Raw genomic sequence first — 17,396 nt, forward strand, 5'->3', positions numbered from 1 at the left:
TCCAGCACCACCGCGACCCTACTGAGGATAAGCGGTGCAGCTAATGAGATAAGATGCTAAATTAAGACAAGTTGAGGAACTGAAAGAACCGTCTCTTTTCAGGGAGCCAAACCGAAAGAGTTAGTTCTCTAAAAAGAGCCAGGATTGACATAACTGGCTCTTTTGCGTGCTGTGCCTCTTGTGCTGCTCGTTTTCTTTCTCGCCGTGCGTAATTGGCAGTGGCGCACTCGAGGGGGAAGCTGGCGCTCTCGCGCAACTCTCGACGCGCTGCTCAACGCGCCACTTGCAAGCATCCCGCCGAACGAGCACAAGGACTTGCGGAGATTTTCCACGCAGCGTGTGTGGATTGTTTATTTTTCACGTTTTTGAGTGTGCCACAATGGAATTCCTTCTCGTGGATTTAAAGTGAGGCCAACTTTGCGCATTTTCTTCCAACGAAGCTGTTGAGGTTCCAACGAGGATGATGCTCGCTGGACTCTGCCTTCTTCTGCCTCTTTTAGGTACTTTCTCACATTTGTCTGCCCTCATTTATATCGGTTTGAATATTTTCGACTTCAAGTGTAAAATGTTGTACTGGAGCGGGTTGTGCGACCTCACTTTTGTCAAAGTCACCAGGAGCGCTTTTACTGTGGAACTTTTCTCCCCAGAAGTTTAGAATTCTTCTAAACAGGTTTTCAAATTGACTTTACATCATTAACATATGAGAGATAATCTTATACAAGAGCGACAGCAACTTTGAAAATCTGCTTTGCAAATTGCTGCTTTCGTTTCGAATCCTTTGACCCGTTCGAGCAGCCATAAGACCAGCACTGTAGCCCTTTTGCAATTTGACCATGCACAATATCTAACCGGAGGAAAAACAACATTACGTTTTCTAACAATGGCAATTATCTTATACTAAATCATCATACAATTACGACAAAAGGTTTAGACTTACTTTTGAAAGCATTTCGCCTGGCTAAAAATGCAAAATTGAGTTTCTATTTATGTATTTTCTACCGCAATATATAGTTATGGCACTTTCTGTTTATCAAGATAAAATGGAGACAAAAATGATGTATAATATAGCATGTCGAGTTGTATTTTTCTCATATCTGGACAATTTGATCTGGATTTCTGGTAACATTTTGATACCATATACTTTTGGGAGTGAACATATGAGAATTGTTTTCAAGGGTTTCATCTGAGTATCAATTAATTATATCAAGGAATTACAATAGCCTACATATGTAATCTAAAACAAAACATTACAATGGTCAAGATATTATGAAAGTGCTTTCTGACTAGGTTTGCAAGTAATCAATAAGTAGTTTACCTACAATTTATCGAATGATCAGAAATTACCCAAACCGAAAGAATGATTGAAGTTGTTTAATTGAAACATACATTGGAGATAATTAAAAAAAAAATGATTAAGACCCCATTACTGATTTAATATTTAACTATTTCACAGCCAGGCTAGTTATAAAAAAATGGACATTTGACATAAATAGCTGTTACTGGCAAATTAACAACAATGTCACACTTAACTTTCCAAACACAACGCAGCTGCTATAATGCAGTCTGCTCTACAGCACAGCTCTAGAATTTAGACAAGAATTATTATTAAAACAATAAAATCTGATAATTTGAGTTTGATAAATAATATCTCACAACAGTCAATCAATATGGAAAATAGTTTAAGATCAATTAACCTATCGTCACACCTCCAACTGATTTAATCTTTTTACCAATGACATACTTTGCGAAACAGGGGAGGAGCGCCAATAAAGGGACAATGTGTAATAGTTGACCATTAAATGTTGCTGCACTGTGTAGCGCATCAATAAAACAAGTGCTACAAATCCCAAGGAAGATAACATACTACAAAACTGCACTATTTTGCCTCTGATTTTTCGCCCAGCCTTTCCAAAGTTATTTTGGGGGTACCCTTGCCAGCAAGATAGCAGACAATCATATTAGCCCATTTTAAGTGAGCTTTATGTTATGTAAAATAAATACGGATTTCTTGACCTCTAAGTATTCAAAAGCATTTACATATGTATGATAGTTTATGTACTTCTGCATATTTTTAAACGTTAGATTGTGTCTTTTATTCAATTAATGATTTTTTTTACCACAAGGAGGCGCCAAAAATAACACAATGTCCCTTTCACTTAAGGCATTGGGTCCCTGATGATAAATTATGATGTTCAGCACCCTCGTGTGGAATGACTGAGTCATTAAAACACATATATTCTCTTGACCAGGGGTCTCCAATAAGGTGACCACGTTGTCCCCTAAAGACAGCTGAGGTGCTCACAAACCTGTTCTAAAAAAGCTCACCAGTGCTGGGTCATTGTGATTTTCGAGTACAATTATCACCAAACTTTACTCTAAAGTTAAGATTGGGCTTAAAAAAAATCCAGTCCAACACAATTGACTTGATTTGAATAAAAAACATGAAATCAACCAATCCGAACTTATGATTGACATTTTAGGTCCAACTACACTTGAATTTCTTTCCAAGTTCCGGGCTAGTTTGGTCTCAGGCCAAAGATCTTACCTCTACTCCCATATTTAATAGTAACATGATAAGTTGGTATTTAATAAGTGCATATACAACTGGGCGCCATTTTGCGCTAATTAGCAACATAAAAGCTCTCGGCTTGAAAAATGTTGTAGACCCCTGCTTTAATCTTTTGCAAGAACAGAGATGACAATATTTCACACATTAAAATGTCCGAAGCAACGCATGTCGTTCAAAATTACTTTTCACACCACTACCAAACCTTAATCCCATTTGCACCTCCCCACCACTACACTCTGTGTCCCTAATCAACTGCCCGTCTCCTTTTTCAGATGGGCTGCATGGGGCCGAGGAGGGCGGGCGGGCGTCTCGATTAGACTGCGTGCGGGCCAGCGAGCAGTGCCTGAAGGAGGCGTGGTGCAGCAGCAAATACCGAACCATGCGGCAGTGCGGTGCGGGCCCCGCCAAAGAGGGCAATTACACCGGCGTGGCGCGGCGCGGCGCTCAGGACGAGTGCCGAGGCGCTGTGGACGCACTAAAGCTGAGCCCGCTTTACAACTGCCGCTGCAAAAGAGGCATGAAGAAGGAGAAGAACTGCCTGCGCATCTATTGGAGCATTTATCAAACCTTACAAGGTGCGTCGGAGAGTCTGTATGAATAACGGTCCATGACATGTTATAACTGGAGCGTTACCAAAAAAATTTAATTAGTAACAGTTACTAAGAATTAATTGTTATCCGCAAGATTACAGACACCCAAAAGTGGCGTGTTACTCTGAAAGTAGCTAGTTACAAATGTTCTTTTATGCTTGCATAGAAGTCGATCCCCTAAAACTGCTTCAAAATAGCCACATAGTAAAACAATGGAAGAAATTGTGTTCACCAACCTGTGGAAGGAGTGAAATATACATATTTCTTGGCTTGTGCAATCTTTGGAGCTTAAAAATGGATACTCAGCCAAGGTACTCCATATCCATTTTTTCACTAAGCTTCAAACCACTTGAAGATCTCCCTCTCCATTTTTAAAGTTAAGTCAAGCAAAGTCATGATTATTTATATAGCCCTTAATCACAAGGAGTCTCAAAGGGCTGCACAGATCACTGATTATTGCAAACCACAGATTATTTTGACACCATTGCCTGATCGAAAAGCTACAGAAGGGCAACTTAAAAACATCCACATGAGGAAAATGAAGAAACCTTTAAAAGGGCACTGTCCAAGACCTGCGAAAGTAATTTTAGAAATCGAAAGACCTAAATTCTGCATGCTTTTACTGTAAATTATATTCTCATGTTTGCCCCATTAATCTATTGTTCCTGTCACAACTGGTGATACACAACCAAATATGTGCATATAAAGTGATCCTGATATGCATATTTTTTGTTATTCATTTATTGAGTTTAGTTATAAATTCATCTTAGATGAGAGTATGTACGGTAGGGAGAATATCACCATGAGGAGAAATTCAGACCTCTTGAGACAGCGCCACAGTAGTCACTGAATTTAGTTGCAAATGATCAAGAGTCGTTAAAATGGTAGATTATGAATGAAAAGCATGGCACTCTCTTTAGATAATATTGAGTTTGAGGGTGATTTAAATGGGAAAAGAAGAAACTGTTAGAAATGTCTTTCTTCACAATTCAATTAATACAGTATATGTGTCTGCCAAGTTGCATTCGCTGACCGTTAAAGGGCTCAGAGTTTAGAATGCTTTCTCAAGTTTTGTTTTTTTCTTAAGGGACAGCGTGTATTGAAATAACAATGTTGATTTAAATAGTAAGCAAATATGAATAAACGATCACACAAACTCATAGGTCGAGAAATTTGCATTTTTTGCATGGCATGAGTCTCAACTGGAGGGGGCTGACATAACGTAATAATCCGCCACCTTGCTGCTATGGGTAAAACCTAAAACCTTGCAAAAGGCTCTGCGAAAAAAATATAAGTGAAGGGGTTCAGTTTAGTCACTTTGAATCCTTGTAGTTTGTATTCTTCTTTTTGCTTATTAGCACTCGTTTTTTCATTTTCATGACCCTATACAACCACGTTTAGTGGTCAAAAAATACACTCTTTAAAAAAATGCAGCAATAACTCGTATCTTAAAAATACCAATAAAAGTGACATAACTCAAGGCACTACTTTAATTTATCTACAAACAAATCAATTTACAGTATACCAGTAATATAAATCCAAGGGTGTATGCCGCAAAATAAAAACTGTACTTTTTATCTGGGAGCAGTCCAATCCTATCAGCAGCAATTGCATGAAAAACTGAGCCCCTCGACCTCTTTTATGCGATCTTGCTAAGGCAAGACGTACTTTGACCTCTCCAGTCCCTTTACGCGGACATCAGAAAGCTTGATGGCCCTCGGCGCTGCAACATGAAGGAAGCGAATGGATCATCGGGAGGCCATGAATGGGGCAGAGGCAGTCGGTCGGTGGGTGTGTGCTTGGTTTGGGCAGCACGCAGTTGGGCAGGCAGTAAACTCCATCTCATCCCAGCGAGGTTGCTGACCAAGCTGCCTAATCAACCGTGAGGCTGCGAGCCAGCGTGGATATCGACTGACCCACATCACCACCGACATGTATACAAAAACGCAAATTACCCTCCTACTCATTTTCAGATATTTGCCAAAAATGTGCGTGTTGTTACTAACACTAGCACAGTTTTTCTGTCCAAAAGTGTTACTTTGACGCCGACCAAAGAGTTTCTTGTTTTTAAATTCGGAACTAATGTTTTTTCCAGACTATAAGGTGGACCTAAAAACCCTACATTGACCAGAAATTAAAAAGTGTGCCTTGCTATACTACAGAATCCAGTGAATAAGATTGGGAATTCAAACAGTAAGGTGTATTTGGATTTCTGTGCTTGTTCAAATGGCTTTACATAGGTCCTGAACAATTCAACGTATTAACTATTTATTTTTGATGTTGACAATGTTTTTTTGTATTGACCCTTTGCACACACGTGACCTTGCCACGTGATGACATCATGACTGATGGTAGTAAACCGAGGTAAACAGTGGGTGGGGTCAGTAAAGAGTACACAACAACAACAACAAAAGCTATACTATTCAACACTGTTGGCAATGCTTAGTAAAACATATATTGTAAAACTGTCAGAAGAGGTGGCTCATCTTGTCGAAAAAGCACAAAAGGCACTATTTGGAGAAACTGAGGATAGCATTAGCAATGGTAGATACCCACTCATACAGTGTTCCTCCTGAAATATTCACACATCTGACCAAATTGTCCAGTCTGCCTGACGTATGGTCCACACGATCTGTGCCACTTTATTGTAAATGGAGTATCCCAATACACCGGTGCTGATCTAACAACTTATAAAAGTCTGGATGCCAGTTGCGCGTTGCTGCGCTTTGTTTTTCCGACAAATGCACCGCCGACGGGAAATGTCCCCCTTGCACTAACGCTACTAAAACGACATATCGACCAGTCCTTCCGTTTGCTGGCAGATACACATCGCCGTCTTCTGTCTTCAGAAAAACAGATACAAAAAAAATCTAAGTCGGGTCTAGAAACTTGCCCGTTGGCAGAGCCCAATGCACAGCAATAAATAACTGTAAAAATGTGTGGTTATATTTTTCTGGTTTATTGCTTTTTGTTTTAACTTAAATGCTCATTTAAGTGCTGTCTGCTTGGGTGCTCCTTACCTTCCATCATTGCTCTTCTTCTGCCAGGGAAGGCAACGTGACGCCACAAGCAAATGGTCAATAGGTACCCACAGTGTTGGGAGTAACACCATTAAAAATAACACAGTTTTAAATAACGGCATATTTTTTCAGTAACAGGGTAATCTACCTCGTTTTTCTTCCCGCCATTACAATGCCGCTACCGTTACTTATGGGTCAAAAGCAGTGCGTAACAATGGTTACATAACCCCAACGGGGAGGTGTCCCCGCACACCTGATGCTGTTTTCAGCAATAGGGTTTTCTGCTCGCCGAGTTGTTTACGTCACGTCTTTTTGAAACATGTCACCAATCAAAATAGTGACCATATAGTTAGTATTTAATAATGTGCTGAAAGAAAAGCTGGATGAGGGCTGATTTGCAAAAAAATGTAAGCCCTGTATTTGACAGCATCTGACTTGTGTCATTTGTGAACGAAACATCTATATGATCCGAATGTTTGTAGTGAATGAAGGCAGCCGCCGCCACCAATCAACTGCTGGTTCACTCCAAGATGAGTTTATTTCTCTTGTGATTGGTCAAAATGCATTTTTGGGGAATTCAGTAGGTTACAATGTTTTTTATTTTTATTTTATTTGTTCATAGATGTACTGTATACATATTTAATTGTATTTACCGTGTGTTTCAGTGGTATAGTCCTTATATTAAATGGATAATGTTTTTTTATTTTTTTATCTCTTTTCTTTCTTTTGTTATTGAATTTTGTCGTTGGTTTCCTTTTTTCCCCTATTTTGTCTTTTTTTAATCTATGTTTCCCCTTTTTCAAATCATTCTGATCATAATGATCCATTATAATTGCTCATGTAGGTATTAAAGCAACCCGAATAGCCGTTTGTCTCATTTTGATTAGCCGAACCGGGAAAAAAAAAAACTGTTTTCTAAAAATAGTAGGCATTTACATCTCTGCAAGGAAACTCAAACATGTCACAGCGGTGTATCGTATTTGCTCTAAAGATGTCAAATTTGTTGACCTACAACTTATTTTTTAAGTAACGGAAATATTTACTTTGCTGGAAGTTAGGTAATTTTAGTATAAAGTAATTAATTTACTTACTCAGTTACTTTTTGGAATAAGTGGTGAGTAACTATTACTAATTACCGTTTAAAGCGCCCTGCCTAACACTGGTTACCCAATGCAACATCTATTGCAGCATGGTCATCCCGGAATGATCTATTCAGTGGCCCCTTCTGAAGGTTTCCTATTTTTCTCATGTGAAACTTTTTGTTTTTTTCTTGCCCGCATGCATGTTTCAGTTAAGGGATGGTGTAAGTGTGACCTGTGCAGTCCGTTGAGACAATTTGTGATTAAGGGCTATACAAATAAATGTGACTTGACTTGACATCATCCTAATATCAGCAATCTCTTTATTCTAGTCTAACCATTCCCTCCATATCAAAACAACAATTCGCTGCAGCGGAGGTGTGAATGAATTAACAATGAGAATAACTAAAAGGAAGACAAGTGGAGACTGACTGCCTATTTTTCAGAACTTACTATTGTATCGCTAGAAACTCCAGTGAGAGTAAAATAGGATGACTTTCACAGCCTTTGAGCTGGTAAATGAAGACTACTATGGAGCATTGGTACCTGACAATGTGTCCCCAAAGCTTCAGAACAAGCTAACTTCTGGTTCTTGTCTGGTAGGAAACGACTTTCTGGAGGATTCCCCATACGAGCCAGTCAACAGTCGCCTGTCAGACATTTTCCGCCTGGCCCCCATCATCGGTGAGTCCTTAATTTTCACCCTGCGCCACACTGAGTTTGTTTATCCTCCCCCTCGCTCCCGTAATCTTTCACCTCTTCCTCACCGTTGTGATCCCGCATGGTGTAGATAAATTCTGAGTCTCATTGAGCTGAGAGCAAAGATGGGATGGATGTTGAGTACTTGAGATTCTCAACATATCTCAATTGCTCTTTTTTGGGGAAAGGGCTTCAGTGTTTAAACTACCCAAGAGCTTCAAACCATGACTTCATTATGATAGAAGGTCTGTTAAACAAAGTTTTGTCCCTCAAAGTTATTGGATTTATTTATCTAGGTGTTTATTTCAGGGGACAACCATGAATTTCCAATGTAATTTGAAAATAGATGATACATAAAATGTTGCTAATTCCAAATCAGTTTGGAATCAATCACTCCCAGTGGATCCTTTACCACCAAATGCACCTCAATATTATTGTGTACAAAATGTCATTTTGCAAAAAAGTAAGGTACCAAGGTGAAAAGCTGTGAGAAGTAAAAATAAGATGAGACACTTAAAAATGTAATTCCGTCTCGTCACCAAATATGTATTTTCTCTCCCACCACTGTGTGTGTACTCAGCTACGCAAATGGACGTCTTCTGATATCTCAATAATTTCTCCGTGTTTGCCGGTGTCTTGAGAGCTTCTCAGCAGGCGAGCATGTGATCTGTGCCGCAGGCGGAGCTCCAAATATCAAAGACACGTCGAACACAAGTGACACTGGCACAGCTCACAGCCTCTTTATCCTCCAAGACATCCTAAAAACAACAACAATGCGGCCCTCTCCTACTCGCATGGGTGACGTCATCTCGTGGGTGGCGGCGGAGAGAAAAATAGCACATGACGGTTTTGACTGACATGAAAAAAACACATTGTTCTACAGATGGGTATTTCGATAATCAAATTATCTGTGAAGTATCCTTTCAATATATCGATGAAATAGGTAAATATAAAAAAAGAACACATTGACAATCCTTTTTATCCATTTTACCTATCAGAACTGTGTACAAAATGTTACCTAAACGGTAAAACAAGGCCTAGAAAATGAAGGAAATTTACTACTGAGAGACTAAACATTAGCAGAGTCAGTGCAAGGTAAATTTTGCCTAAAAGTAAAACAGCCTGACCCAACCCATGCTGATATCAAAACCTGACCCATCCAGAGCCCGAACTGTTAAATTGATTTGCTGGACTGAGCCTTAAGGAAACCCATAATTTAATATTTTAATTGTGAGGACTCGACAGGAGGAGTGATGATTTTGATAAGAAATTAAATCCTGTTTTAAGAACAAAATCTAAATTAAAAAGAATGTGTAGACGTTTACATCTTTTTTATTTATATGTCTGCAGAGGTTACATTAACCGACAATTTTCCATTATTTACTGATTTTTTTCAGAGTTGAACAGTGTTCAATAAACCACAGTGGCAGTTCACCCTAAAGAATCAATTGAGAAACTCAAAGAGAGACAGATAGGGACACAAAGAAGAACAACGGCTAGATAATTTCTCAGGAAGTCAGCAGGACCTGACCTAAAAGTAATATTGACATTCTAGGCCCGATCCGGGTCAGATTTGGGCTTGGGCTTAAGATCTTACCCTTGGTGCAAAGTCTTTGAATAATAAATAAATCATTAAAATAGCAGTGAATGAACTTGATCATAAAATAGTCAGCTTATGGACACAAAATGTAATAATTGACTCTCCCTCATCTATGCAAGAATTTAAGCGACTTGGGTATCTCCGGGCTTCCCTCAAAGTGTCTCAATGGTATCTGTCAGTATCGGTCCGTCACACAGAGAAAGGCAGAATTGCAACAAGAGTTGATTAAAAATAAGTTTGACATTATAGTGACCAAATGTCAGCCGGGTCAAAAGGAATTTTCTTTTCGCTTGTTGGGTTAATTGAGGTCAATAAATAGCCAGGGGCCGAACCATTAGTCGATTGCTCTTGCCTTACCAACGTTTTTTTTTACCTACAGTAAACTTTACATTCTTCTTAAACTATACCATTGTCTTATTAATATTCTTGTTTTATGTCTAAGGCAGCCTTTTCTGAAATATCTTCAGGGCTGGATCTCAGTAAAAGCATGTTGTGCTTTTGAGTCTAAAGCCCTGAAATAATTGCTCCTTCTTGTTTACTCTGGGTAACATTTTACCGAGGCAGCAAAATTGTCGGCCCTGAATTAATTTCATGTTTTTTGTGTGTGATTTTAACATCCTGAGCTGAAAGTCGTTTCGCATAGATTTATTTCCCCCATTTATTCTGCTTTGATTGTTATCGCAGCACGTCAGGCAATCGTGCACATTTGCCATTCCTGCCAAGTGGATGGCCGGATTGGAAATGACGTTGCGACAAAGAGCCTTTTAAAAAAAAGTCCCTTTAAAACAAGCGTGATGAGAGAAATGTCAAAGTCAGGCTAAAAAGTGACATAATGGAGTGTCTGGGCAGCGGCCAGGCAGCAAACTGATGAGATTCACATTAGAGCTTCCTAAAAGTGCCACTTAGGAATCCTGCCTCCGAGTTTTGCTTTGTGTGCAAGCTGCGATGCAAGCAACAACCCCCCTACTGCTTCGGCTTGCCAAGCACGCAAGCAAGCAAGGGTTCACCAGTTTTTCACAGTACAGACTCAAAGTACCAAATTGGTTCACAAGCAGCATATCAAAATAGCTTCTCATTTTCATTTCATTGGATTATCAATTGTCTCATGAAAAGACTAAGAGACATTTTGGATTGAACATGACATGGTTGAGCAAAGTAATATATTTTTTTAACTTATTTATTAAATTGCATTGTTCATAGTGAAGCATTGAGGCAGCACAGTGGTTAGCGCGTGTGCGGCAAAGTTCTATGGTCTTGGGAGCCTCCTGTGTGGGTTCAATTCCAGCTACCGGACTTCCTGTGCGGAGTTTGTATGTTCTCCCCGTGCTTGCGTGGGTTTCCTCCCACATTCGAAAGACATGCATTTCAGGTGGATTGGCCGGTCCAAATTGTCCCTAGGTGTGTATGGGCGAACGAGTTGTCTGTCCCTGTGTGCCCTGCGATTGGCTGGCAACCAGTTCAGGGTGTCCCCAGCCCACTGCCCATGATTGCTGGGATGGGCTCCAGCTCCCCCGCAACCCTACTGAGGATAAGCGGTGCAGCTAATGAGATGAGATGAGATAGTGAAACATTGGCCTAAGATGACGTTCTTGTCTGGTGAACTACAGTTAGATTTACAAATAAATAAACCTAGATCGTGTTCATCTGTTAGTTAGTAGAGCATATTTAAAAAAAAAAACGTTTTTTGTATTACTCTAACTTTTGTAATGAAGTCAATATGCTGCTCTTTTGGATAAAATCAACCAGTAGACAGATACTCTTCCATATTGAGAAAAAGTCCATCAAAATAGAAGAAAAAAAAATGGATGGATTGACTTGATCTTAGCCTGCTAAAACTATGAGCAATTCAGTTTTTTTGGAACTGAGGTGTGGTCCAAATCAGAATTATTGGTCTCACTATTGCCCTCTGCCATGAGGCAAGATAATTGCATGCCTCACTCAGCATCATTTTTTTTTTTTCAAAAATAAAATTCAAAAATTGTAAAGTTGAATGACAAAAAAACTTCTTCACTAAATAAGTATAACCATTTATTAAGATTTTAATCTTATATTTCTATGATGGCACACCCCTCTACTGAAGTTATATTTAACACATATAGAAAAAAAACTTTCCTCAACATTTTCTTAAAAGCATCTACTCATCCAAACGTTGCATTTTGTATTTAGGGAATGATTTAAGAATCAATATCTACTTTATTGTGTTCATGTCTGCGGGCGGCCATTTTGAGAGTTAGGTCTAAGCTAATGACCAATCAAGCCTTGCATTAGAAAGCCAGTGAACCATGAATGATCGATTAGACAACATCACGACTAACACTGACTCTCAAAATGGCCGTTCCTTAATTTACATTCCACCAATGCAATATTAGTCAAAAGGCTCTGTGTTGACTGCACATTATTTTTATGAACTCCTTTGGCTTGACTTCCACTTTAAACTCTTAATATTTTTGGCAAAAATCATGCTTATGCAAATCAATTCCATACCTTTCAACCTCATCCAAATACTACCCTTATTAATGATTGCATTTCCCCTTAAGTGACAATAAACCTTACTAACCCAATGTGGCACCTATTTACTCACAGGAAGACTATGTAGACTAAAAACAAAGATAATTTATGTACACAGCTGTATTTTATTTACGGATTAAAGAACACAAACAATTTAGTTCAGCATCTTTCTCAGTTCTTTCCTCACCACTTGCACTCAACTTACTGTTGCTTATTAAACATAGCAGTGCAGGATTTCGCAGACTTCATCTTCATTACAAACGTACGATGACCTTTTCGTCTGCTACCAGTGACCTAAAATGATCCAGATTACAGCCAAGATGGGCTAAACGACATGTATTTTTTTTTTTGCTGTACAGAACATGTTACACGGCATACACAATTTGAAATGATTAAAAAAAACATACATCAATACAGGCAAAGCGTACAAGTTGACAGTTATGCCTTCCCCGCATTGGCGAAACCTTGTTTTTTTTGTACTTTTACTTCCTGAAACAGAAAATAATGAAAAATGAGAATATTCAGTGCAAATTATTTGGATTTAAGCGAGACAATGTCAAATTCAAAATCCGTGTGCGTCCGTCGCAATATTCGAGGATGCGATTGTGTGTCTGGAGCCCCTTGGCCATACTTTTCCCGCCTCTGCTGGAGTTTGGATTAGCAGCAATCTGGTCTGTGCTTGAGAGCAATTTATTTTCCAACCTGCATGTTTGACAAGGATCCCTGCAGTAATTACAAACCGCTTCCCAGGCTTGTTAAGAATGTTTTTCTTTTTTTCCTTGCTTGTTTGCTGGCTGCCTGGTTGTGTGTTTTTGTATGTGTATGTTTAAGTGTGTTTGCCTCGCCCCCTCGCTCCTAAATCCGCGTCCTCCTCTTCCCGGTTGGCTGCCGGCGGAGCATCACCCACTCGACATGTCGGGACTTCAAACGCATGGCGAAATGCTTCGCGGAACGCGATGTGGCGACATCTGTTAGGGGGCGGCGGCGAATAGCTGAAGGGCCGTCGGTAGGTCCTCCGTAATAAACTACTTCTTGTTACGCTATTATAAAAGTCACACACTGTACAGGTTACCTGCAGCTACCAATTGAATTGGTTGAAAAAATGCATTAGAATATTTTGCTTTCAGGTACTCAGAAAGCTCACAAAAGGTGCGTTCATTTTGTTAATTCCATATGTTGGCAGTAAGTAGGCATAGCTGCCCTGCGGTAAGCTGAAAGAAGTGCATCTACCAGTGTTGTGTTGCTAACATTAATGTGCTGTGAGGTGTATGTCTGGTGGGGCACAGTCAGATTTATAAATAAATGAACCGCCACCTTATTCATCATTTGATTGGCAGAGCAAGAAAGCAATACATAAACTGCATCATAGGATAAAATGTTTATCGTCATACCTAAACTCATAAATTAAGTAATTGCGCTGTTCCTTTTGAATAAAAGCATCAAGAGATCAACAATCTTCCAATATAAAAAAGAATAAATTCAACAAGAAAATATTTCTGCAGGGTTTACTTGCTCCAGAGTGTAAGAGAGTCCAACTCCTCTCGAGAGGACTGTTACCAGAGCCCAAGGTGTGTATGGAGGTGAGTCCAACTATATCCAGTTGGTACTTCTCAACCTCACACACCAGCTTGAGTTCCTTCCCCGCCAGAGAGGTAACATTCCATGTCCCAAAAGCCAGTTTTTGCAGCTGGGGATCAGTGTGCCAAAGACCCCTCCTTTGGCTGCCACCCAGCTCTTTACGCACTCGAGCCTTTTGGCCCCTCCCACAGGTGGTGAGCCCATGGTAAGAGGGACCAACGTTGTCCCTTCGGGCTGTGCCCGGCTGGACCCCGTGAGCAAAGGCCCGGCCACAAGGCACTCGCCAGCGGACCCCACCTCCAGGCCTGGCTCCAGAAAGAGGCCCCGGTAACCAGCGTCCAGGCAAGGAAAAGTTTTGTGTCGTCATAAGGGGTCTTCTGTTCTGCGTTTTGTCTTGCCCCTCACCTAGAACCTGTTTGTCATGGGTAACCCTACCAGGGGCTTAAAGCCCCCGACCACATAGCTACTAGGATCATTGGGACACATAGACTCCTCCACCACGATAAGGTAGCATATCATGAAGGAGGGCCTGTACGTTGTGGTTCACCCCGGTAGACGAGAGGCTAGCCTCTTCAGGTGGGGGGACAGGTCCTGACTGTTGTCTGTGCTTATGCACTAAATAGCAGTTCAGAGTACCCACCCTTTTTGGAGTCCTTGGAGGGTGTACTCGACAGCGCGCCCCCTCGGAACTATCTTGTAATGCTGGAAGACTTTCACTCATGTGGGCAATGAATGAAATGTAATGAAATGATCTGCATTTATATAGCGCTTTTCATGTTAATGACTTCCCAAAGCGCTTTACATTGTGCTTCACATTTCCCAATAGCGGCCGTGATCTGTGCAGCCATGTAAGGCGCTAACCTGCTTATTGGGGGAATTGGGGGGTTCAGTGTCTTACCCAAGGACACTTCGACATGTAACACGGATAAGCCGGGATTCGAACTGGGATCCCTTAATCCTAAAACGATCGCTCTACCTCCTGAGCTACTGCCGCCCCTAATGACAGTGAGACCTGGAGGGGCGTGATTAGGAAGAATGGTACCCCTTACCTAAACCTGAGTGGTGTATCGTTATTGGCCATGGTTCAATAATCGACTTTGTAGTCGTTTCATCGGACCTGCGGCCGCATGTTTTGGACACTCGGGTGAAGAGAAGGGCGGAGCTGTCAACTGATCACCACCTGGCAGACCCAAGCGTGTTGTGAAGTTCTGTTGTGAACGGCTAGCAGAATCTCCTGTCAGAAGTAGTTTCAATTCACACCTCTGGCAGAACTACCCATGTCCCGAGGGAGGCAGGGGACATTGAGTCCGAGTGGACCATGTTCCACGTCTCCATCGTCGAGACGGCTGATCGGAGCTGTGGCCGGAAGGTATTCGGTGCCTGCCGCGGCGGCAACCCTCAGGCCCGTCGGTGGTCACCAGCGGTGAGGGATGCCGTCAAGCTGAAGAAAGAGCCTTAACAGGCCCACTTGGTCTGTGGGACTCTGGAAGCAGCTGGCAGGTATTGGCTGGCCAAGCGGAATGCAGCTTTGGTGGATGCCGACGCAAAAACTCGGGCATGGGAGGAGTTTGATGAGGCCATGCTTTGGGATGAGATCTTGCCCCAAGTGGAGGAGTTCAAGTATCTTGGGGTCTTGTTCACAAGTGAGGGTAGGATGGAACGAGAGATCAACAGACGGGTAGGTGCAGCATCTACCGTCATGCGGACCCTGTACCGGTTTGTCGTGGTGAAGAGGGAGCTGAGCCGAAAGGCAAAGATCTCGATTTACCGCTCGATCTATGTTCCTACCCTCACCTATGGTCATGAACTGTGGGTTATGACAGAAAGAACACTATCCCGAATACAAGGTTTTGAAATGAGTTTCCTCCGCAGGGTGGTTTGAGAAAATATCAATCATCCAGGAAGGACTCTATGTAGAGCCACTGCTCCTCCGCATTGTGCTGAGGAAGCAGTTGAGGTGGCTCGGGTATCTGATAAGGAAGCCTCCTGGAGGCCTCCCTTGGGACGTGTCGGATGAGCTGGAGAAAGTGGCTGGAGATAGAGAGGTCTGGGCTTCCCCTGCGACCAGACCCCGGATAAGCGACAGATAATAGATTGATGGATGGCTTTACTTGCTTTTAGCTTGCCAACTCCAGCATTTTTTTTATGGTTTGGGGCCAAATCAGAATACTTGGTCTCACTATTGCCTTTTGACCTGGGGCAAGACAATTGCATGCCCCTATCAGCATTTTTAAATGCTCAGCATATAAATATGTTACATACAAATGTCTGTTAGGTTTAAAGCTTAGTAGACACTCAATCAATCTATTCACTCATTCAGTTTAAGTTTTAACTTACAATGAGGACAGGGAACGAAACCACCATATATTAAGACTAACCTGTTCTATAGGCCCTCCCCTGAGCCCTTTCCATCTACTTAATATTCAAGGTTACAGAAAGCAGATGAGCCCTAAGAGTTGATGAAATTATAGAACAGCATTGTGATTGGCCAATACTGGCAATGATGTAAAAAGCACATAGTAATCAAATTAAAGAACAACAGTGCAAAATAATAGTCCAAACAATTAACATTTATCCAAAATAACAGCCGTGGCATCCTTAGCGCACTTCTTCGTAGGTGTCCGACATTAAAAACTAAATTAGAGTAAATTATCGTTCCCCACTTTAAATAACCCAGCATATAGAAAAATAAATCAATTATTTATTGTAACATAGTTTATATTATTTATTTAACAATGTCTTAATACTATTCATACTATAATGAAAAAATATTCAATGATTTTGAAAAAGAAAATCCCCAAATTTTAAAATAAAACGAGAAACATCAAACACACGATAAATATAATCCTTTATATATATTTCCAATGTTATGTTTCCATGATGGCGGTGCCACTCTGAGTGCATATCACTGGCGTCCCTCGCCCCTTTGGCAACCAAAACATTCACATAAGCATTACATTGGGGTGACACATTTGACATTCTAGAAGAAAAACGGAAATTTTTGAAGCAAAGTTCAATTTGGTTTATGCAATATTTGCACTGGGTGCAAACAGACACAATTGAAACAAGTTCTACAACTACGATACTTTAAGTGACTCAATACACAGCAAAATTTCCTCAGAGAATGAGGAATAACACTATGTCAATGAATATGTGTCATATGGCGTGGCTATTATTGGTAAAAAATAAAAAAATAAAAAATAAATAGTGTGAGACATTGTTTCTTGTGGCTTAATCTTTATTTATCTTCAAAGGTCATGCCATTCCAAATGCAATTCCTTGGTACTGCACCTTTTTATTTGTCTTTCTCAATCCAGTTATAATAGAATTATAGTGTTTTTTAAAGTGGGTGGAGTACATTTCAATTTATTTCTAAAAATATACCCATACCCACGTACCGGGTCTATCAGGACTTCTCGTTAGGAAATTTGATCCAACTTTTTGTTGTTTTCATTACAAAACAGACTCGAATTAATCCGTGTTTTTGGGTCCAGCAGTTTTAAGAGTGTCACGAGCCTTTCCATTGAGCAAATTAATCCTGTAAATCAAGGTGCCCTTGTCAGTGTGCTGTGAGGCATTGTCTTGTTCAAAAGTTCGGAACCTTAAGCCATTGAACGGTTTACATCAAGAAAGAAATCTGTTCAAAATGTTGCTCAGTCAAAGTTTGTATTTTGGTGCCTTTCATTTCAACAAATCTTGCCAGAAAGCCAAACTAGACACACTTTATTTGCTTGATGGTCTGCGGCCCGATAC

General features: G+C 40.6%; 1 protein-coding gene across 2 annotated transcripts in view; it reads left to right on the top strand.

Annotated features, from left to right (window-relative positions):
* Positions 1-207: 207 nt before the first annotated feature.
* The window catches only part of gfra1a (gdnf family receptor alpha 1a), a 112,620-nt gene continuing 95,431 nt past the window's right edge, over positions 208-17,396 (top strand). The window contains exons 1-3 of one of the 2 annotated variants that reach the window (XM_088351515.1): positions 208-500; positions 2,842-3,144; positions 7,862-7,942. In XM_088351515.1, the coding sequence (XP_088207641.1) occupies positions 461-500; positions 2,842-3,144; positions 7,862-7,942 (424 nt within the window). In that variant the 5' untranslated portion in view covers positions 208-460. The remainder of the gene's footprint in view (positions 501-2,841; positions 3,145-7,861; positions 7,943-17,396) is intronic. The other variant, XM_088351516.1, reaches the window with a different exon arrangement.

This window comes from Urocampus carinirostris, chromosome 13 (genome assembly GCF_059441175.1).
Source record: "Urocampus carinirostris isolate Australia breed hairy pipefish chromosome 13, RoL_Ucar_1.0, whole genome shotgun sequence".
NCBI classification, from domain to species: Eukaryota; Metazoa; Chordata; class Actinopteri; order Syngnathiformes; family Syngnathidae; genus Urocampus; species Urocampus carinirostris.